Below are 20204 nucleotides of genomic sequence, written 5' to 3'. Positions count from 1 at the left end.
GTTTGGGGCGTCTGGATGTTTAGGCTGAGGCTATGTACATTTGTAGATAATCTATGTATTTGTAAACAGAAGGCGGCCAGGCGCGGCGCTGGCTATGGCAGGACGATGTACTTTTGCAGATGCTCCGGGATGGCGGACAGCAGGTTTTTGGTCTCGAGCCACTTCCTCGAGAACAACCGATCAGCATACCGGTACGCGCCGTCAGCGAGCACCGTCACCACGGTATGTCCCTTGCCCAGCTTCTCAGCCACCTCCTTGGCGGCGACCACGTTCAGCGCTGAGCTCGCACCCAGGTACAGCCCCTCCTCATCCAGGCACCGATACACCATCTCGATGCTCTTCTCATCACTGATGTGCAGCGACCCGTCCACCAGCTCCAGGTCCGGCGCCAGATTGTCCGTGATGCGCCCCTGCCCGATCCCCTCGGTGATGCTCGACCCCGTCCGCTCTATCAACTTCCCCCCCGAGCTGATATACGAGTGTAGCACACTCCCCGGCGGATCCGCCAAGAAACTCTTCACCCTTCCCCCAGACGCCTCCTTCAGGTACCGCGTGATCCCCGCCAGCGTGCCGGCCGTGCCGGTCGCGCACGTGAAGGCGTCGACCTTGCCCGCGGTCTGGTGCCAGATCTCCGGCCCCGTGGTCTCGATGTGGGCGCGGCGGTTGGCGACGTTGTCGAACTGGTTGGTCCACACGGCGTTCTCGAGGCGCTCGGCGTGGCGCCGCGCCTGGTGGTTGTAGTTCTGCGGGTTGTCGAAGGCCACCGCGGGCACCGGATACACCTCGGCTCCCAGCAGCCGCAGCAGGTCGATCTTGCCCTGCGACTGCGTGTCCGGCATGTAGATCACCAGCTTGTACCCCTTGCTGCGGCACACGTGCGCCAGCCCGATCCCCGTGTTGCCCGCCGTGCCCTCCACCACCGTGCCGCCTGCTTGTAGGAGGCCGCGTTCTTCGGCGTCTTTGACGACATAGAGTGCCGCCCGGTCTTTGACGGAGCCGCCTGGGTTCATGAACTCGGCTTTGCCGAGCACTTCGCAGCCCGTTTGGTTGGAGAGGTGGTTGAGGCGGATGAGCGGGGTGTTGCCGATGGCTGGTGAGGTTGTTAGTTAGCTGTTGTCTAACCAAAAGAGGTGGGTGTCAAAGAGAAGGTTCATGGATCTGGTTACCTCCTGTCAAGCCCTTAGCGATCCCTTGCGCCTTAGACACTCCGATCAGGTACTGTGAGGGTTCGGCGACGGCGGCGGCGGCCAGGCGCTGTGCGCTTGTCGCGAAGCTGCGGGCGCCGTGGCGGAACATGGCGGGCAGGGGGTTCGCGGTGCTAGGAAAGCCTGAGGATTGACGCCTATGGGTGCTCTACGGGAGAGGGAAGGCGAGAGACACAAATTCAAAATCCTCGGCCGTGCCGGAAGAAGGTTGCGGCAACAATGGCCGATCCCGCCGTCGAGAAGAACAATTCGATGTATGTAACGGGATGGAACCGGGGAAGTGGGGTTCTTTAATGGCGCAATTGGGCGCTAACCCGCCCGAGGGGTTGCTCAGCAGGGGTTCTTTTTGGCTGGTCCATAGGCTCTTTCTAGCGCGCCGCCGGCAATCCTCAACCCCTGCCACGCGACCTGCTCCTCCGATACCGATTTAAAGTAGGAATTTCAAGTTGGTTGTGAGCGTGTTTCGCTCTTGGCATCGAATGCCATCATCACCCAGCACACCACAAACAAGCAAAAGCAGAGTATGTTACTACAATATTATCAACTCGCAATTTGATTTAAAATTCGAGCGATAATGGCTAGTGATGAAGACGAGAGGAAATCCTCCTCCCCCGACGACCTATCCGACGCCGACAGCACAAACAGCAGCGATGCCGGCAGCGATGCTGAGGAGCCACAGAAGGTGGAATGGCTCGTCACATCACGCGCGAAACGGGCGACGGCGGGGAATCGTATGAAGTCCATGCTCGCGAACGAGGAGCCCGCCGCCGAAGACTCCGATCTCGAACTGCTCTTTGCCGAAGACGAGGACGATGCCGGGTTCAGCGACGAGGCCCAGGATGACGCGTCTGACGTGTTGATGGATTCGTCTTTTGACGAGGAGGATAAGGAAGAAAATGCTGACGAAATGGAAGGGGAGAAAGAACTAGAGCGGCAGGCCCGGGAGAAACGAACAGCCGAGCGGAAACGGAAAGCCCAGGAAGCCATACCCGCCAAGTTTAGGAAGAAGGTCCGCATCGAAAAACCAGCTGCCAGGCCGCCACGACCTAAGAAAAAGTCGGAGAGGACAAGCTGGCTCCCGTCGCCGGCGGACCTGCCGACGCGCGCCTCAGAGCGCCGGAATGATCAAGATAAGCAAGCAGCAGCTGCACCAGAAGATGGTGTCAGATGAGATCAGGAGGAGGAAACAGGTGGAGCGGATGGAGAAGAAGGCCAAGCAGCTCGAAGCAGAGAAGAAGCCCCCGATGACTCAGGCAGAACGCCTCGCTGAGGCTGCTATCACCGAGAAGCAGAACTCCAAGAGCCTTAATCGGTGGGAGGAGGCCGAGAAGCAGAGGGAGGAGGAGCGGTTGAGGAAGATTGCAGCCTTGCACAGCCGCAAACTCGACGGGCCCGTGGTTACGTTCTGGAGTGGTATCCAGGAGCTACAAGAGGGCCAGGACAAGCATGTTGGCAACTTGGTGTCGATGGAGGAGAAAGCGCCGCGGAAGAAGAGGGTTTCGGTCGCGGCAGCTCTCGCGGCGAAAGAAGCCGAGGCATCGAAGCCCACCACCCCCGTGGAGAAGTCGGAGCAGAAGTCGGGGGAGGGGGATAAGGCGCTCGAGACGCCAGGCGTTAAAACAGAACAGCCCGACACACCAACTTTACCGAGTGCACCACCTGGTCCGCCCGAGCCGCTGTCTGCTAATCCCGCACAAGGGGCTCCGGCAACGGCGTCGCCGCCAACATCAACACCAGCTCTAGCCATAGAGCCGGAGTCAGCGCTCGCTCCGACGCCAACACCACCAGTTTCCGAATCAGCGCCAGTTTCTAGACCAGCGCCAGCACCTGCACCTGTCCCATCACCAGGACCTGTCTCTGCACTGGAACCGGTTCCTGCGGTAGCACCGGTTTCTGCATCGTCACCAGCTTCAGTACCAGCACCTATTTCTACATCGATGCCGGTTTCTGCGCCAACACCAGTTCCTATAGCGCCATCACCGACCGTAGCACCAGCGTCGGCACCAATGGCCCCTCCTCCCATTCCACCGCCACCCGAGAGCAAGCCGAGCTCGGGCGTCCTCGCAGCGCCCGTTCTTGCGCCTCCTGCGGGGCTCTCGCATTCTTTCGGCGGACAGATGCCCATGCTAGGTTTCCCTGCCGGAGCCAAACCTTTTCTTGCGGCTCCGAATACTACACATACCCCCTCACCCTTGTCTATGCCGCCATCCACACCAACCGCTGCTGCCGCACCACAACAAACCACCCCTCCAACAGCATCAACCCCAAAACCCAAGATCACGATCCCGGCTCCTCCACCACCTTCCACCCCTATGACACCGCTGCAAACGCCACAAACAAAATCATGCCCACCGTCCGCAAGACCCCCTGATACGCCACAAGAACCATCCGCCCCCGCTTCTGACCCTGTCCGCGAAGGAAAGGTGACGCGTAGCTGCATTATCCTGCAGAACTTTGACAACCTCGCGATCAAAGACAAGCAGGTGCAGACGCAGATTTTGTTCGGGAGGAAGATGAATAGACTAGGCAGTGAGTGTTTTCTCTTGTTTTGAAGGCAGAGGGCATGGTCACTAACATATTGCAGAACCCGCGCCGCCACCGCTTTGCGTCATTACGAATCATCCTGCCAAGTACAGGGATCCGAAGACGGGCCTACCGTACTACAACGACTACGCCTACCGCGAGATCCAGCGTGTGTACCGCGGTGATTACAAGTGGAGCCGCCTTGTTGGGGCTTGGGTTGGTAGGGGAGACTATGCGGCCCGTGGAGTGCCGGACTGGTTCTTAGACCCGTCCAAGGAGGTGAAATCTGCTGAGCCAGCTTCGGCTCCCGCGAACGAGGCCGTTGATACGAAAGTCGAGGAAAAGGACAAGGCCGGGGAGGAGGAGCCAAGGCTGGAGCCAATTGATGGGGCACAGGCCCCCGAAACGGCTGCACCAACTGCCCCTCAAGCTGTTAGCACGTAGTCGTATCCCTTGCATGTGGGTTTAAATGTATGGAATAAATTGCCCCAGCTTGGGGTTGAACTGACGGATGAACTATGGTTAACCCGTATATGGTTTTACAACCGCGCCCTTGGTATCATGATAAACAACCCAAACGCCTTCCCGCCCCATCGTCTCGTGGGCTTCCTTTTAGCTTCGCCATAATTGTTAAAAAATTCAGCCCGGTTCAAGTCTCGTCCATCTTGTCTTGTTGTCCCCCATTGCCACCGAGCATACCAGCCACCCGCTCCAGGCTCTCCACCTCACCCCTTTCTAGATTCGGTCCACCGCCATCCCACTCCCCGTCCATCACCTCTCCGTTTTTCCCGAGCTCCAGTCCGCGCACATTCTCTAGGTGCTTCTTGGTTGCTGTCTCAACATACTCTAACCTCTCCCTCCGCCAGCTCTTCTTGCCCTTCCCACCCGCATCCCCATCCTCCTCGTCCTCATCGCCCGCAGCCAAGCCCGCCATCACCCCCCTCAACGCCGTCGACAGCTCCCGCAGCGATTGCAACTGCGAGAGCGAAAACGCAGCCGTCGTCGTAAGCGGCGTCTCAGCATCGCCCTCGGTGAGGTCCCCCTTGTCGTGTAGGAACCCAAAAGGCGGTTTGTGCTCAGCGGGAACAGGCTCGGGCTCGGGCTCCAACTTGACCCCCGACCCGGGCAGCACGCCAACCAACCGCCTCATCTCCCCCAACAGCGCCGCATTCCGCGCCCGCTCCGCAACCAGCATGCAATTCAGCCTCTGGCTAGCCTGCAACCGCCTCCGCAGCCGATTCACGCCCTCCACACTCAACCTTGCCGCATCCCCATCCCCATCCCCCCCATCACCACCACCTCCCCCTTCACCCTCACCCCCGCCGGACGACGACGGCGTCGGCCCCTCCTCAAAAACCAACCCCTCATAATGCCCCAACCGCAACCACTCCATCTCCACCTTCCGCAAACACAAAATATTGCGCATCACATAAATCTCAAACCGATCAAAATCCTTATCAATACTCGCCCACAACAGCGTCTCCAACTGATGCGTCCCCGACTCCACCTCCTCACGGTGGCGGCGCGCCGCGGCGTCCTCCTCCGTCTCGCCGTCTAGCAACTGCATATCGCCGCTGCCGTTGGGTGGTGGTGGTGGTCTGCGGGAGGAGGGCTTGGGGGGCCGGAAGCCGAGGGAGGCGGGGGGCGCGTTGAGCAGGCCTTGCTCGATGGAGTGGAGGGCGCGTTCGGCGAGGAAGTTGATGGAGTTGATGATTTCGTCGAGGAGGCTCTATGAGAGGGCGGGGGGGAGGGGGAGGGGGGTTAGTTTGGAGCTGGGGGGTAAGGACGGAGGGGAACGGAACGGCGGGGAGGGGGTAGTATGGGGGAGTTGAAGAAAGGGATGGGATAGGGTGTGAGATGGGCGGACGTACGACGGGGGGGTAACCGAAATGCTCCGTTAAGAGCTCTGTGTCGGATCTGGACGCCATGGTGGTGGTGGTGGTGGTGGTGCGTGTTGTTTTGGAGGAAATGTTGCACCTTGCGAGTTGCGGACGACGCGATAAGGTGGGATGCGACGAAGTCAATTGGCAAGTCGCGTCGGACAGTCTCGTGAAGGAACTTTTACTGGGGGTTAGGGTTGGAACTCGAACTCGTGACCCCTTTTTGATGACGATGATAACTACATAAATAGTCAAATAAGCCAAGTTCTTTCCCAACATATGTCCCCAGGTTAAAATATACTCGCGGTCGTGTCTAGGCGGCGTAGCTAAGCCCACTAATCATCACTCCCCAGGCTGCCTCACCTCTCACCCGAAAACCACCAGCATATCGACTCCGAGCAGGTAGCCTGCCTTCATTAGGCCTGCTTGGCTCACATACATCATCACCTTAGGCACAGCAGCTCAACCAAAGAACAAGCATAAAACAAACGCAGTGAGATTGCCTTTCCTTGTCTACCTAACCACGATCGGGCAATAGCGCCAACCCATGCCCCGTCCTCACCCAGCTATGATATCCTATGAGATCCCTTTCCATGCTAACCCCCGCAATGCCACCCCATCTCTCGAACCAACCAACCCTCGTCATGGCCGAGAAACCCGAATCCCCCTTCTTCCTCTTCCTATCTTGTCCTCCTCAGCCGTCACCCAATTACCTACCCAACTACACACAACCGCCCACCACCCACCAGATCTGACGACGACCATCCGGGACAAGCGAAACAGAAGTCAAAAAAACAACAACAATAGCCCAAAAAACATGATACAAGCGAAAGGTGTGCTATTACAAGGAGCGAAGTGGGTTAAAAAAGACAGCGGCGGCAGGGATTAGAAAAGCAAAGGCGGCGCGCCAAAATCCAAAATAAATAGTACTGACCCAAACAAATTACAACAAAATACTCGAATCTGATCCCGGTTTTTTCGGTCCGCCGTTCCCACACTGACGCTCGCCGACGGCCCAACCCAAGTCTCAAGCTCAGTTGGCAACTTCCTCCTCGACCCAGCCGTTCAGATTCCCCTGGATCGCCAGGCCATAGCCGTTGCCCATGCCGCCGAAGCTAGCCTGGTACTGGTGGCCACGGCGCTGCTCGCCGCCGTCACCGCCGACGCTGCCGTGCAGGCTGTTGGGGCTGGTGCCGCCGTTCTCGAACGGGGCAAAGACCGGCAGGCTGACGGCGCGGTTGTGGGAGGCGCGCGAGTTACCCGGCGCGAGCAGGCCGCCAATGGTGGGCGCGCCCGACGCGGACGGGTTGGTGATGTAGCCGTTAGAGATACTGGCCGACTGCTGGTGGCCCGAGATGGGGCCTTGCGGGACCTCGAGGGCCAGTCCGGGCTCATTGGGCGATGACGAGGCGGTGCCAAAGAGAGCGGCCTGCTGTGCGGCGAGCACATGGTGCTGCTGTTGCTGCTGCTGCTGCGCCTGCTGGGAAACGTGGTTCAGGTACATGGTCAGCGGGTTGCCAGCGTTGTTGAACAAGGCCGCAGAAGAGGCGCCGTTGGAGTTGGTGGGCGAGTTGCCGTTCGGTGTAGAGCCGTTGCCCGGCGGGGAAGGGACTTGGTCGCCACGGGGCGACGGCTGCTGCTGCTGCTGCATCTGCCTGGGCGGGTTACCGCAGCGGTCCTTACCGAAGTTCACCTTGAACTTCCTGTACTCATCCTTACCCCTGACTGCCTCGATGGCCTTGATCGCGTTTGCAATATTGGTAAAGTTGACAAACGCACAGCTCTTCTCCCGCAGGGCGTTGACGAGCTCGATTTCGCCATACTCGGAGAAGTCCTGTCTCAGCCGCTCCTCAGTCCAGGTCTCATCGAGATTACCAATGTACACGTTCCGCGAGGCACCACCGCTGACGGCAAGGGCGATCGCAGGCGGGAGAGCCCCGGAGTGCTTGCCCCAGCCGATCTTCAGGCGACGGTTGTGAATCATCAGGCCTTGGAGGTTGCTCAGCGCGTAAAACGACGCGGCAGCTGTGGGGTCGATGAAGGTCACAAAGCAGATGTGCTTGTCGGGGATGTACCGAATGTGGTGCAGTAGGCCGCCCCGAACCACGTTGCAAATCTCCTCGATAGTGGTCTCGGGGTGGATGTTGCCGAGGTAAATGGTCCGGTTGCCCAAATTGCCAATGCCACCGGCCGTGGTAGCCACAGCAGCAGCCGCCACGGACTGCTGAGCCAGAGCGTTCGAGATGAGATCGCGGTCGGCGCCGGTCAGCATGTGGGCGTAGCCAGGGGCGATGCCAAGGTACTGAGCGGCGTTCTGCTGTTGCGTCTTGGAAACGTAGGCACACCGGTCCTTGCCGTAGTAAACCCGACGGGGGGCCTGCCACTTGGGCTCCTGGGGAAGCTGGGAAACGGCCTTGATGGCGTTGGCAATGGACAAGAAGTGCACAAACGCGATGTTCTTCTCGCGCACGATCTTCACCGTGTCAATGGCACCAAACTTGCCCAAGTCCTCCCGCAGCTCCTCGTCGGTGATGTCCTCGGGCAGGTTCCCCAGATAGACATTGCGAGACGCGCCGGACTGCTGGACGGCAAGAGCAACCGAGGTCGGGACCTGCGAAGGCTTACCCCAGCCAATCTTGATATCCTGCCCCTTGATGCAGAGCTTTTTCAAGATGGCATCGGAGTGGAAATGGGTGGCGGAGCTGGCGTCCAGGAACGAGATAAAAGCGCAGTTCTTATCCGGGAGCAGGCGGACCGACTCAATCTGACCGCTGCGCACATGGCCCAGGATCTCCTCTGCAGCTGTGTCAGGGGGGATGTTGCCAAGGTAGACGGTGCGGCTGGTGCCGGTGACCATGCCAGGGCCCATCGACACGGGCGAAGTCGGCTGCATGGGCACCTGCATCTGACCTCCCACGTTGTTGAACGAGCCGGTCGGAGACTGGGGCGCGTAAAACTGGGGGGCGCCGTAGGCCGAAGGGGACACAATGGACTGATACATCTGGGGCGAGATATTCTGCTGGACCGGGCTTGACGGGCCATTCTGCTGCTGCTGCTGCTGAAGGCTCTGCTGCTGGGCCTGCTGAAAAGTGTTCACGTTCTGGAAGTGGGGGCTCGCGAAGGCCGCAGGGGTCCCGGGCTGGAACGGGCTACCTAGGAGCAACTGGGAGGGCAGAAGAGGAGTGAACTGCATGTCGAACGCAGTGCCAGGGGTGGTCAAGTCGGCGCCATTGGTAGGCGCCTGGTGATGATGTTGGATAGGTTGGGTGTTGATGGTGGGAATGTTCCCACGGCGAGGGTGTCTATCGGCAAAACCGCTAATGTTGGAAGTAAAGGCGCCATGAGAGAAACCGGTGTCGCTGTTCGACGGCTTCGAGGCATGGCCGAAACGACCGCCGGGGGCACTCGGCCCGCCCTGATGAGCCGACATATCCTGCATCCCGAGAAGATGCGGCGGGACCAGGCTGTCCCTAGCTTGGTGAGAAAGAACCGCCGTTTTGAAAGATTATACGTGCCCCGTCAAAGGCACGAGAAGGATATTGCGAGCTGGAATGCACAGGCGGTAGACGAACAGTGCAAAGGTCGAGGGGCGTTCCGAGGACGCTAAATGTAGCCGAGGAGCAAACACACACACAGCTAGCACTTCTGCGGCGGCTGAATTCCAAAGAAAGAAAATGATTGACAAGCAATGCAGTCTCTTTGAAAAGCAGGTCCCGTTTTCGAGCAAAGACGGACGGACGGGAGCAACGGCAAAGGTCGAGATTGGCTGGGCGGTGAAGCCTCGACTAGCAATTCGGACAAAGAAGGATGTCGAGTATTAAAATGCTAATGGGCTATCGGGAAGTCGAGCGAGCGGTTCTCAAACGAGCGTCGAGAAGATGCAAGATTGGCGAATGGGCACGAGAGCCCTCGTCCGAACGAAGGGGCCCGGAAGTCGGGCGGGTCGCGTCTCGTCGAACAGGCGAGCGTCGTAGTCCCCGGTTTGCGCCAACGAATTAATACCTATAAAAGAACGATAGATAGGAAGGGAAAAAGGCAAGTCGGAGGGAGGTCCGAGTCGAAGGGACAAGGTAACAAGTCCAACGAGTGAGGATGCGGGAAGCAAGAGAAAAAGAGGGAAGGGGAAAAAAGGAGGTGAAAGATTGGAGCCCAGGCCAGGAGCCATCCGAATTGGGGTGGATGGAGCTAAAAGTCGCTTTAATTGCAATGGGCAGGGAACCGTGGCCGTCTGGCACGGTCCATCTCTGCGGGTACCTGGCAGCCAGGTCGCTTTTTTGTTCCTTGCAGGGGCACGGCGCCCAGAGCTCGGTGGCCATGCGACCTCTCAGCGGGTACATGACTTTGCACAAGCCAATTGAGCGCCATGCCAATCAGCAACCGCCGTGGTTTTTCATTATTGGTGAAGCAATATTCGTATGTTAGTTATATTCTATTTTTCTGTGCCTCTAACCTCTCCCCAGCTTCATTCTTTGAGGCTTTGAATCACTGCCAGTCTATTTCTGAGTGCCGAATACCGGGCATGAAAGTTTTGGCAGGAGACTCTAGGTCCATAGGTAAGGTACCTGGCAGAAAAGAGTCGAGACCCCGATGGAGGTTTCTCCCGTTTCTCCTCAGGGGGTTAGTTTAAGTCGCGGCACTGCAGCGCCAGCCCAGATGGTGGGGCCGCAGAGCGGGAACCCTGCAGATTCCTTACCGATCGCGGGCTTCTGCGACAAAAACACCCCCCGAATATCTTGCATCTTCCCGGTACGTCCATATTAAAAACTGTCAGGGACCAATGCGGCTGCATCTCGAAGATGCGGCAGACGGCGGGTTTAGGGGCACAGGGCGGTCGCTTCAGGAAGCACATTGATTGAGTTGGGGACCGTGTGCCGTCACGCATGTTCACTCGCTCTGTCATACCGCTTTCCCAGGGGCCATTCTCGCGTAACTCTGTTTAACCGTGTCAATTTCCGATTGGTGTGGGTTGGGTTGCACATCACATCGTGTGCGACAGGTTGCGGTGAGAAACGGTACGAAGTGCGGTTCCTGGAGACAATCTCGAGATCGAAATGCAACAATCGAATGCACTTGGTCTTGTCGAGGTAACTTTGACTAGCATTGCGTGTACCTAATGTGTACACATATTCGTTCGTAGGCGGGTACCCAACTTCGAGATGGATTGGAAACTGCTTCTCGGTTGTTAACACACATTCCCCCCTCTGTGCTGTCAGCACGTACAGATTAAGTCCCTACCTAGGGTACCTACCTGGGTAGGTACTTCAGCGTTGACAAGTATCAAACCCCGACGCATCTCGCAATATGGCACACATACACACCTAGGCTGCCTTGCATTCCTCTGTCCACTGAGATCGTTGGCGATGCGCACAGTGTGCATACTTTCAACCAACACTGATCCCTTCTCACACCTCACTCCGTGTCTCTCCACCCAACAATCCGCCCAGCCCGGCGGTGCCAGTTTGGAGCAGGGCACGAGACGTCTCCAGTGCGATGACTCTCGAGGGAGGTGGCGGGTCGTGATCGCACTGCTGCAAGTTCTCAATTATGCGAATAATCATCGTGGTCTAATTTCTGTACTTTCGGCAGAAATGACCAAGTTTCACGGTATTGCGAAATTGGCCGGTTACACAACCCCTTTACCTTCCATTCCAAAGCCTTTCCCAAACCCGAGCACACATATCTCTAGCTCTATCTAGCTCCCTTCTAGTAACGTCATATGCTCTCAACCAACTTTTCAGGGCCAGATTTTGGGATTATCATTGTCGCCGCCATGGTCATCTGCTATGACAAGCCTATAACTTAGGGGGCACGGGACAGTTCCCATCTCCTTGTAAACGAAGCCTCTATGACGAGATCAAACAGCTCTTTTCTAAATGGAATATCCCAGCCTCGACAAAATTGATACCAAAAGCTACTCCCCTCAAGCCACTGTCGAGGATACCAGCAGGATGAATGCGGAAAAGCCGGACAGGTAGACAATTCGTAAGAGACACGGAAGCGAGACGTGCTCCTTCGCCTCATGCTAGTGCCAAGTGTGGAAGCCAGACCCTCAGCCTCGTCAGTTTTGCCATCAAAGGAATCTCTAGCGCTGAAGAGGCTCGTAGGCAACCAGCGACAGATCTAGATTCAACAAGCATAAACTTCACCTAAACAAAAGCCCATTCGAGTACGAAGTAGGTATCTTGACTGCATTTGCCGAGAGCGAGGCCCGTCATGGATAAATGCCTGAACGAGCGGCCGGCGCTTGCCTGTTTAGGACAGAACCGTTCCCAATGGCAATCATCCCACAGGCAAAAGAAAGCTATTCAAAAGTCTACTTTTTTTTTACTTTACTCGATTTCTTTTTATTTATTTATTTTGCTCGGTTTCCTTTATCTCTTTCTCTTCTCTTGGTTTTGTTTACCTTTGTTAAGTTTCTTGATTTTTGTTCTCTTGTCGAGTTCGGTTTTCTTTTTTCTTTTTTTCTAGCCCGAGTGAGCCAATGTAGCAACGGCGAGGTGCTTCCAACCGCTTCAACGACCAACACTCCCTCTCCGTTCATGGTAATATCTTTTTTGAAAACAGACGAAGGCACCCGAAGATGTAAACAAACCGTTTCATCAGTCGGTACCTCATGCACATGTACACTCATGTACCTACCGAAACCAAACAACAGCAGCACAGACAGACACAGGGGCGCACATCTCCCGAAGGATTCACAGATTCCCCAGGGCTCACACAGATCCTCGCTACACTAACTGCCCCGTCAGAAAAAAAGAACCCGAGGATCTGGCTCGGCCGCCCGGCGGATGAATTGTCAAGGATCACAAGCAGCCGCCGCCGCACACGCTACCGCCCACGCCGCAGAGAAACAAGCGCAGGCCCCAGGGTTTACCAGCTGCAACCACGATCCCAGATCTCGGATCGTTAATAATAATGTCACGGTGCCACAATCCTTCCCCTCCCAACTCCCCAAACGCCGCACGTGTCAAAACAGCCCCCTGAGCGTGTCAAAACAAAAACAACAAACACAGGTTCACTAGAATCACTGTATTTAGCAAGGTGAGCTTTCTTCGTCAAATCCTCATGGATGCAAAGCACGCCTGTCTATCAGGGGTAGTGGTAAGTCCGGACCCCAACCTCCAAATCTAGGTAGGGATATCTATCAACGTATCTACCTAGGCCTAGCCCAGACCGTCTGACACCGCCGAAAACCGGCCTCCCCCTCCCCCAAACTCCACCACCCTCAAACCAGCCCAACCCCCCTCGCGGGCCTCAAGGCTTGCACCGCCCCATGAAGCGCGAGTACAAGCTGCATGTACGGACAGTGTGCTGGTTGGCCATCCAGGCCAGGAAGCGCTCCAGGCCGAGGCCGTATCCACCGTGCGGCGACGAGCCATACCTAGACAGACACGTCAGTCAGTCAGCCGTGCGGCGCAACTCGAAGAAAACAACGACAACAGGAATAGCAGGTAGCGTTGGATATTTCCGGATTCTCTCGGACAGGAGGCGGTGAGCGAAAGGAAGGCAAAGGTGAAACTTACTTCCTCTGGTCAGTGTACCAGTAGTAGGGCTCGTGCGGGATGCCGTTCTTCTTGTACGCCTCGATCAGCTCGTCGTAGTTGTCCATTCTCATGGAACCACCGACGATCTCGCCAACACCAGGCACTGGTTGCAAAGTCAGTATCTTCCCATGTATGCACCATCTCTTGGGGTAGAAAAAAAAAAAAGAAAAAAGAAAAAACATACTCAATACATCGACAGACTCAGTAACCCTCAGATCCTGCGGGTCCTTCTTCATATAAAACGCCTTGATCTCGACGGGGAAGTGCGTAAGGAAGATGGGACGGTTGATGATGTCGGTCATGCGGCGCTCGGCGGCCTCGGCGATGTCGTCGCCGAACACGTGCGGGTTGCCGTCCTCGTTGAGGATAGGCGGGTCCTGCTTGTTGAGCCACTCGATGGCCTCCTCGTACTTCATGCGCATGTAGGGCCGCGTCGGCTTCTGGAAGCCCGGGTTGAGCGTCTCAACGTACCCGCGCATCGTCTCGTCCGCCAGCACCTTGTCCACCACCCGCGAGATCATCTCCTCGAGGTGGTCCAGCAGGTCGTTGAACTCGATGAAGTCGAGCTCGGCTTCCACGTGCGTGTACTAAAAGTCCCGTCAGCCTTCCTCCCAATCCCCTTTCTAGGCGCCCGCCCGCTGCCAGTGCCAGTGCCAGTCACGTACCTCGGACAAGTGACGCCTCGTCAAGCTCTTCTCCGCCCGGAACGACTTCTCAATGCAGTACACGTTACCCAACGACTGCATGACCGTCTCGAGATACAGCTGGCTCGACTGGGTGAGGTAGGCCTCCTCCCCATAATAATCGTACTTAAACAACGTGGAGCCGCCCTCGACCTGGGTCTGGACCATGGCGGGCGGGGACACCTTGCGGAACTCCATCTCGCGGAAGCTGTCGATAAAGGCCAGCTCGACGAACTCGCGCAGCTTCAACACGGACGAGGCGTTCTCGCCGCGCAGCACCAGATGGCGGTTGTCGAGCATCTGCGCGTCCCACGGGTCCTGTTGCGCCGACACCTTGTTGGTGATGGCCTCGAGGTCGCTCGGCGCGGTGCCCAGCACGCGGTAGTAGTCGACGTGCAGCTCGCGGCTGTCGGGGGCCTTCACGCCCGCGGGCACAGCGCGCATCTCGCCGTGCAGCACCAGCGCCGTCTCCAGCGCGAACATGAGCGCGTCGTAGTTCTTGGTCAGGTCGCCCGCCGGCAGGATGCACGACAGGTAGCCGTAGCCGTCCTTGAGCGTGATGAAGGTCGTCGTCTTTTGCGCACGCAGCTCGTGGATCCGCCCGTACACCTTCACCCGCGCTCCCTTTTTGTCCTTGCCGTCCCCGAGCTCCACCGACTTGTTGTTGATCTTGATGCGCACCGCGGGTGGCAGCGAGGTGTCCTCCCGCAGCACGATCTTTTTGGCGTCCTCTAGGTTCTTGAGCCGCTGCTTGCGCTCCTCCTCCTCCTGCTTCGCCGACGCCTGCTCCTTGGCCAGCTTCTTCTTGTGCGCCTCCACCCGGCTAACCGCCTTCTTCATGGCGCTCTTAGCCGGCTCCTCCCACGCCGGTGCCGCCGCAGGCTCCGTGCTGGCTGCTCCCTCCTTTGCGGGGGCCGGTGCCGGCCGGGTGAGATAGGCCGGTGCCGGCTTGTCGATGTGCTGCAGCAGGGCATAGTAGAGGGACTGGTACGGCTTGGCCTCGGACCCGTCCGCCGAGGCATCGTCCTTGCCCGAGACCGGGTCAATGTAACATTTGGAGTCGGGCGCTGCGGCCTTGGTGCGGTCGGCGAGGTCCTGCGGCGCGGCCATCTTGTCGTTCGCACTGGTGCGCTTTCAATCGCAGGTTTATTTTTTTGGTTCGTGCGTGGAGGAGTTGTTGGTGGGCAAACGTGACAAGGCAAGGAGGGGGAGAATGGGTGAATGGTGGGGTTGAGGGGTCTGGGTCTGGGAGAGAAAAAGTTAGCGGGGCAATTGGGGGGTTTGACTCCTCGGCCGGTGCCCGAAACACCACAATGACTCACGGTGTCTGTTTGAGAGTTGCAAGATAAGGGTCCTGCGCCCCATGTCCCGGGACTACGGGTCTGTCGTTCCGCATGATCTGGGCTCGACATATGGAACACGCCTATGGCGATCAACAAGTCGATGGCAAAGTTGGATCCGGACGATGAGCTTCCGTCATTGATATTTGCTGTCGTGTTAGTTTCGAGAACCCCGAATTTCGACTCCAGTTGATAGGATCTTAAACTCAGGGATTTTATGTAAATTGACGATATCCCCATCTGAGATGCACGATGGGATCAGAATTCCAAGTCCCCAAGGCCAATCCCAAGCCTAAGTGCCTGCCCAGGTGCAATGACCGTAGGGATCGTGGATCATGGACTCTGGCAGACGTGTATGCGTGGACATAAAAAGGAGGTACATACATACCTACCCGATAAAACTATTCCGCTGACTCGAGGATATGTCGTTCTGTTAGATGGTTCATCCTAGGCCATGCTCCTCGTCTGAACTTTTTCCTCAACTTGCCAATGACAAGAAAACACTTTCGAAATTGAACCACTCTTCCTAGGAGCTGCACCCTTTGGTTCGAGGGGAGTGAATGAGTCATGTAAGCAATCGGCGCCGCGTTTTTCTTGTGGTTTGAATCCTATGTGCCATCCCTGGCAAAAGTTTTGTCTCAGTCCTATCCCCGTAACCGCGACGCTGTACGAAGGAGTTCTCAATCTATATTAATCAATGCCTGTGCGTTGTATCAAACCACTAGTTACAGCCGTGATATTTACTGAACCCTCGGGGTGTCCGCACCATTACCAGTTTGCATTCCGTGCTTCAATGTCCGCAGTTCCCGGCCGGCTCTCTACGCTGGTGAACACAACTATTTCAGGCCGAGAGAGGTCTGCTGCGGGGCTGGACTTCTCTGGAGATGTAGTGCTAAATGAATATCCTGGATGAAGCAGATGTAGGTCAAAATAGGAGGATCTTGATTCAATTGCACACCGATCGCCATACTGTCCTATCAAAATGGAAAGTTTCCTGCCTCGGTTTATGAACTTGCCCCCCATTGACGAGAGATAGAATCAAGAAGGAAGGAAAAAATACCCGCTACCAAGCCAGGGAGGGTCGGTACCAAGAAGCTGGGTGGCTGGGGTTGATGTCTCTCGAGAACAAAATTAACAATGATCAACTCCAGGCCACCCTTTTTGATAGTAAATAAACCCAGCCCTTGTTTTCCAATTGGGCGTCGTTCGTGGCCCAAGGCGAATTAAGGCAGTTCCAGGAGGAAACAACCCTGGCTATTTGCCCGGGTTTTGCTCTCAAATCCCTCTTTTCCCCGGATAGAGGGTGTTTGGGGGTTGCTGTCCAATTGTTGTGCGCCCGCTCGAGACAACTTTCAAGCCGCGGGGTGACGGCTGGTCGTATTGACCTGGGTATATAGCTGTCCAGATTCTTTGTTTCCTGATGGGCTGGCCCCCACGCCAGTTGAATCAAGTCTGACTGGCCATCACGCCATATGCTCCAAGCCCGTATCAGAGAATCTGGCATTTGTGTTTGCTGGTCCTGTTGTTCTTCGGCGGCGGCGGTTCAAGCGCAGCAACAATAGCCTGAAAACCGTTAGTCGACCTCGTCATTGTCCATCATCGTAGGCTGTGGCCCGCTTGGGGGCGCTAGGGTACGCACCTCATCAAACACATCCTTGAGCTTGAACTGCGTGAGCGCGCTGCACTCGACGTATTTAACAGCGCCCAAGTCCCTCGCCATCCGTTCGCCATCCTCTTTCTTCACCGGCGCCATCTTCTGCTTATTCAGCTTCTGCACCACCTGGGTGTCGTCCCGCAGATCCACCTGGGTGCCGACGATCAGGCACGGCACGCCTGGGCAGTGGTGGTGTACCTCGGGGAACCACTTCTCGCGGACGTTCTCGAAAGACGCTGGTGACGTGACGCTGAAGCAGACGAGGAAGACGTCAGTCTGGGGGTATGAGAGAGGGCGCAGGCGGTCGTAATCTTCTTGTCCGGCCGTATCGAATAGCCCCAGCGTGTACGGCTCGTCACCGATCCTAGAAGCATCTGTTTAGCGGTGTGACGAGAGCGGAGCGAGCTAGCGCATCATCAGGGTTCGCCATACATAACCGTGACGGCGTAGTTGTCGAAGACTGTGGGCACATATTCCGAGGGGAACTTGTTCGTCGTGTAGCTGATGAGAAGACATGTCTTGCCGACAGCACCGTCACCGACGACCACGCACCTAGAAGGAGGTTACTCGGTCAGTCACAGTCTCTCGGCTTAGAGGGCGGCGGGGCTGCGCGCAGGCAATCGAAGCGGCAGGGACGCGTCTAATCGAGACGGTAATTCCCGAGCAACACCCTCAAGACGAGATACGTCTCTATGGGCTCGTCCATGCATCAACAAGGCTTGCGAGCGGCCGCTTGTACTGCCGCGTGCTGGTGAGGGCGGACATACTTGATAGTTCCGAGGACCATTTTCGAAAACGGAGCTCCTAGAAGGGAGTCGGGCGTTTGATATGACTTGGTTTCGTCGTCCGCCTTAGGAAAAGACGGCTTGCAGCCAAACTCGTCTTCCCCTTATCGCGCTTTGTAGACCACTAGCAATCCGAAAGTGCGCACGCAGGGCGGTGGAGTGGAGTTTGGGAAGCGAAGGGATGGGGAAGTGGGAAACCAAATAATGGGGTTTCGGCGGTGGGAGAGATGACGAATGAAGCAAGGCGATTGATGTTCGAGACAAGCTAGAGGGGAAGGGGGGGGGCGTGTCTGTACAGACAAAGCAGTGTTCGTTGATCGAGTCGGACGAAGAAACAAGAATGGTTCGGTCGATTAACAGAGAGCAGCAGTTTGAGTCGCAGGGAAGCAATTGAATGGGAAAGGGAGATGGGTCCGGGTTGTGAATGAATAAAAGGGGACTGGAGGTTTTGTTGCAAGCGTGCAAGCAGCAGCAGCCTCGTAAGATTACGGGGGGAGCTTGGGAAACCAGGAGGGCCTGGCTCGCTGGGGAAGAATGCCAGGCGAGCGGTCAGTGGTCTCTTTGGCCGGGGGTCCTGTGCGCTGGGGCCAAGCAGGCTTCCCACATTCGGTTGGGCTTTCTCTCGTCGGCGTTCGCAATCGGTCGATTGATAACGACGATGCTTGAATCCCGGCAATCAGGTGGCAGACAGCCGGAGGGTCCTGGCTGCACTAACCAACTCGAGCTAAGCACGTTGCCAGGGTTTGGACGGAGATCAGATTGGAAAATTAGACGACAGTGATGTCCGAGTGAACGTACGGCATAGGTATGGTATGTACATAAAATAACCTGGAAACGCATCAAGTTCGATACGCGCGCATGTGTTCTTTGGCGTGCCATGTTCCGGCAGCTTGTCTGGCACATGTGCTGGCAGGTGGGCGCTGGGCTGCATTGGCTGGCCTTCTGGAAAACGTACAGATGTAAAAGCCGGCAAATGCTGTGCGACAGAAGCGCGGCCCTATCACCTCTTGATCCAGGATCGTCCCCGGCTGGTCACGGCCCGTTTCTGGCCTAACGGGCAACCATGGTTGGCTCTCCTTCACGTCAAGGTGAGTGTTCGCTCGATCTCGCCATTGCTGCATAGTCGGTCCCGGGCTCTGTGGGTTTCTGAATACATTTTCCCGCGATATCATTGATCCAGGGCGCGCACGAAGATAGGCTAAGAAAACTGTCGGAGAAGGTTCCGCCCGTGGCATCACAGTGACAGCATGGGGTTGCATGAGGGGCGCGGGGCCTTTGCATCCAAATCCAAGCACCTGAGACGAACTAGGAAGTGATGAGCCTCGGGAGCCTACTCCTTCTGGTAAAATTACGGCAATATGTCGACGACGCACAAAAGACCCAGTGAGAGCATCGCGTGGAGCAGCAGCATCACCAGCACAAACTTGCTGCGTTTTTGCTGGATTCGGAGTCGGCTTGGCAAGGGTAAGTGGGGCATGCTCGCTGGGCGGGAGCTATGAACACTTTTGTTTGGTGTTTGCTGATCTTTCGTTATGCTCTTGCCCGGCGGTCAACCGCACACAGCCTTGGGGCAATATCTGGCTAATTTCCATCCGTCGAGTCTAATCTGTAACTCGAAGAGGTAAGGTCGTCCGAGTCTCATCGGTGGACGCTCGCTCGGTCTGCAGCCTTCACGCAAGCTCTTACGGGCCAATATTTTCTATCCGAGACACGGGGTACATTGAAGCTGGAACTAAAAACCGCCCAGAAGCAAGCATGGAACGCCTATCGGTATAATCCCGGGTCGAGCTCGACGGGCCATGGCTGGCATGCCGTGATCTGCGACAAGGTATCAAGCTTTGGATGGCAGTTGCAAAGATGCGGCGACCCTGGATCCAGTTCCTCAATTTCTCAATTTGAGCTTCCGCGGCTTCTGCCATCTCGGGTAGTGAATTCACTTAACATTGTACTGAGAGGACCTTGGCTACCTGGCATCCGCCGTTTGTTTAGCACAGGTTCATAAATTCAAGTGGGGCCTCTGTAGGATCTTGTGCTCAACCAACCACATGTTAAATTCCCAATATCATCTCACCCAACTCTTAATCGAACATCAAACCCAGTCATCACCATCCACCAACACTCAGAAGAAAACGAAACAAAACCTCCAACCCTCCAGCAAACAAACGCCTTTGCAATCCCAAAACCCCAACATCAAACAAATAATCATGTCCACCACCACCACCACCAACCCCGATCCCGATCTCGCCCAAACCACCCCACCACCCCCAAACCCAGCCTCAACCTCAATCTCAACCACAACCACAACCCCAACCCCCCCCTCAAACACCACCATCGACGCCCTCCTAACACACTACCTCACCCTCCTCGACGAGTACACCGCCCTCCGACACACCCTCCACACGCTGCAGACCCGTCTGTACCAGGACCTGGCGCGGGCCAACTTTGCGGCTGAGCGCGGGGTGCGGCGGTACGGGAGCGACTACTATGATGGGCGGATGCAGGCGGGGAGGAGGGTGGTTGTGAGTGCTGGCGGTGGGGGTGGGCGTGGGGGTAATGGGGGTGTGGAAGGGGGGGTGGACGGGTGTGTGAT

The 20204-nt window shown here is 56.8% G+C and overlaps 9 protein-coding genes across 9 annotated transcripts in view; 4 read left to right on the top strand and 5 right to left on the bottom strand.

The window, feature by feature from the left end:
• Positions 1-92: 92 nt before the first annotated feature.
• CHGG_05712 (cysteine synthase) lies at positions 93-1296 on the bottom strand (the record flags this gene model as incomplete). Its single annotated transcript, XM_001221806.1, has 2 exons — positions 93-1090; positions 1167-1296. 2 exons carry the CDS (start codon positions 1294-1296, stop codon positions 93-95), a joined length of 1128 nt encoding a protein of 375 aa, XP_001221807.1.
• A 483-nt stretch (positions 1297-1779) lies between these two features.
• On the top strand, positions 1780-4172 carry CHGG_05711 (uncharacterized protein; the record flags this gene model as incomplete). Its single annotated transcript, XM_001221805.1, has 3 exons — positions 1780-2214; positions 2318-3734; positions 3790-4172. 3 exons carry the CDS (start codon positions 1780-1782, stop codon positions 4170-4172), a joined length of 2235 nt encoding a protein of 744 aa, XP_001221806.1.
• A 205-nt stretch (positions 4173-4377) lies between these two features.
• Positions 4378-5656, bottom strand: CHGG_05710 (uncharacterized protein; the record flags this gene model as incomplete). The annotated part of the gene is made up of 2 exons (XM_001221804.1): positions 4378-5457; positions 5600-5656. The coding sequence occupies 2 exons, from the start codon at positions 5654-5656 to the stop codon at positions 4378-4380; spliced, it is 1137 nt and encodes a 378-aa protein (XP_001221805.1).
• A 985-nt stretch (positions 5657-6641) lies between these two features.
• On the bottom strand, positions 6642-9038 carry CHGG_05709 (uncharacterized protein; the record flags this gene model as incomplete). Its single annotated transcript, XM_001221803.1, has 1 exon — positions 6642-9038. One exon carries the CDS (start codon positions 9036-9038, stop codon positions 6642-6644), a length of 2397 nt encoding a protein of 798 aa, XP_001221804.1.
• Positions 9039-9814: 776 nt separating this feature from the next.
• On the top strand, positions 9815-10464 carry CHGG_05708 (uncharacterized protein; the record flags this gene model as incomplete). The annotated part of the gene is made up of 3 exons (XM_001221802.1): positions 9815-10021; positions 10178-10354; positions 10405-10464. 3 exons carry the CDS (start codon positions 9815-9817, stop codon positions 10462-10464), a joined length of 444 nt encoding a protein of 147 aa, XP_001221803.1.
• A 2663-nt stretch (positions 10465-13127) lies between these two features.
• CHGG_05707 (uncharacterized protein) lies at positions 13128-14003 on the bottom strand (the record flags this gene model as incomplete). The annotated part of the gene is made up of 2 exons (XM_001221801.1): positions 13128-13739; positions 13818-14003. The coding sequence occupies 2 exons, from the start codon at positions 14001-14003 to the stop codon at positions 13128-13130; spliced, it is 798 nt and encodes a 265-aa protein (XP_001221802.1).
• Positions 14004-16748: 2745 nt separating this feature from the next.
• Positions 16749-17594, bottom strand: CHGG_05706 (uncharacterized protein; the record flags this gene model as incomplete). Its single annotated transcript, XM_001221800.1, has 3 exons — positions 16749-17193; positions 17262-17381; positions 17569-17594. 3 exons carry the CDS (start codon positions 17592-17594, stop codon positions 16749-16751), a joined length of 591 nt encoding a protein of 196 aa, XP_001221801.1.
• Positions 17595-18491: 897 nt separating this feature from the next.
• On the top strand, positions 18492-18706 carry CHGG_05705 (uncharacterized protein; the record flags this gene model as incomplete). The annotated part of the gene is made up of 2 exons (XM_001221799.1): positions 18492-18565; positions 18631-18706. 2 exons carry the CDS (start codon positions 18492-18494, stop codon positions 18704-18706), a joined length of 150 nt encoding a protein of 49 aa, XP_001221800.1.
• Positions 18707-19818: 1112 nt separating this feature from the next.
• The window catches only part of CHGG_05704 (uncharacterized protein), a gene marked incomplete at both ends in the record, with an annotated part of 1026 nt that continues 640 nt past the window's right edge, over positions 19819-20204 (top strand). The window contains one exon of the mRNA XM_001221798.1: positions 19819-20133. Coding sequence (XP_001221799.1) covers positions 19819-20133 — 315 coding nt within the window. The remainder of the gene's footprint in view (positions 20134-20204) is intronic.

This window comes from Chaetomium globosum, genomic scaffold (assembly GCF_000143365.1).
Source record: "Chaetomium globosum CBS 148.51 scaffold_3 genomic scaffold, whole genome shotgun sequence".
Classification (NCBI taxonomy): Eukaryota; Fungi; Ascomycota; class Sordariomycetes; order Sordariales; family Chaetomiaceae; genus Chaetomium; species Chaetomium globosum.
Note: the sequence above shows the minus strand (reverse complement) of the source record. Positions and strands in the feature narration are given on the sequence as shown.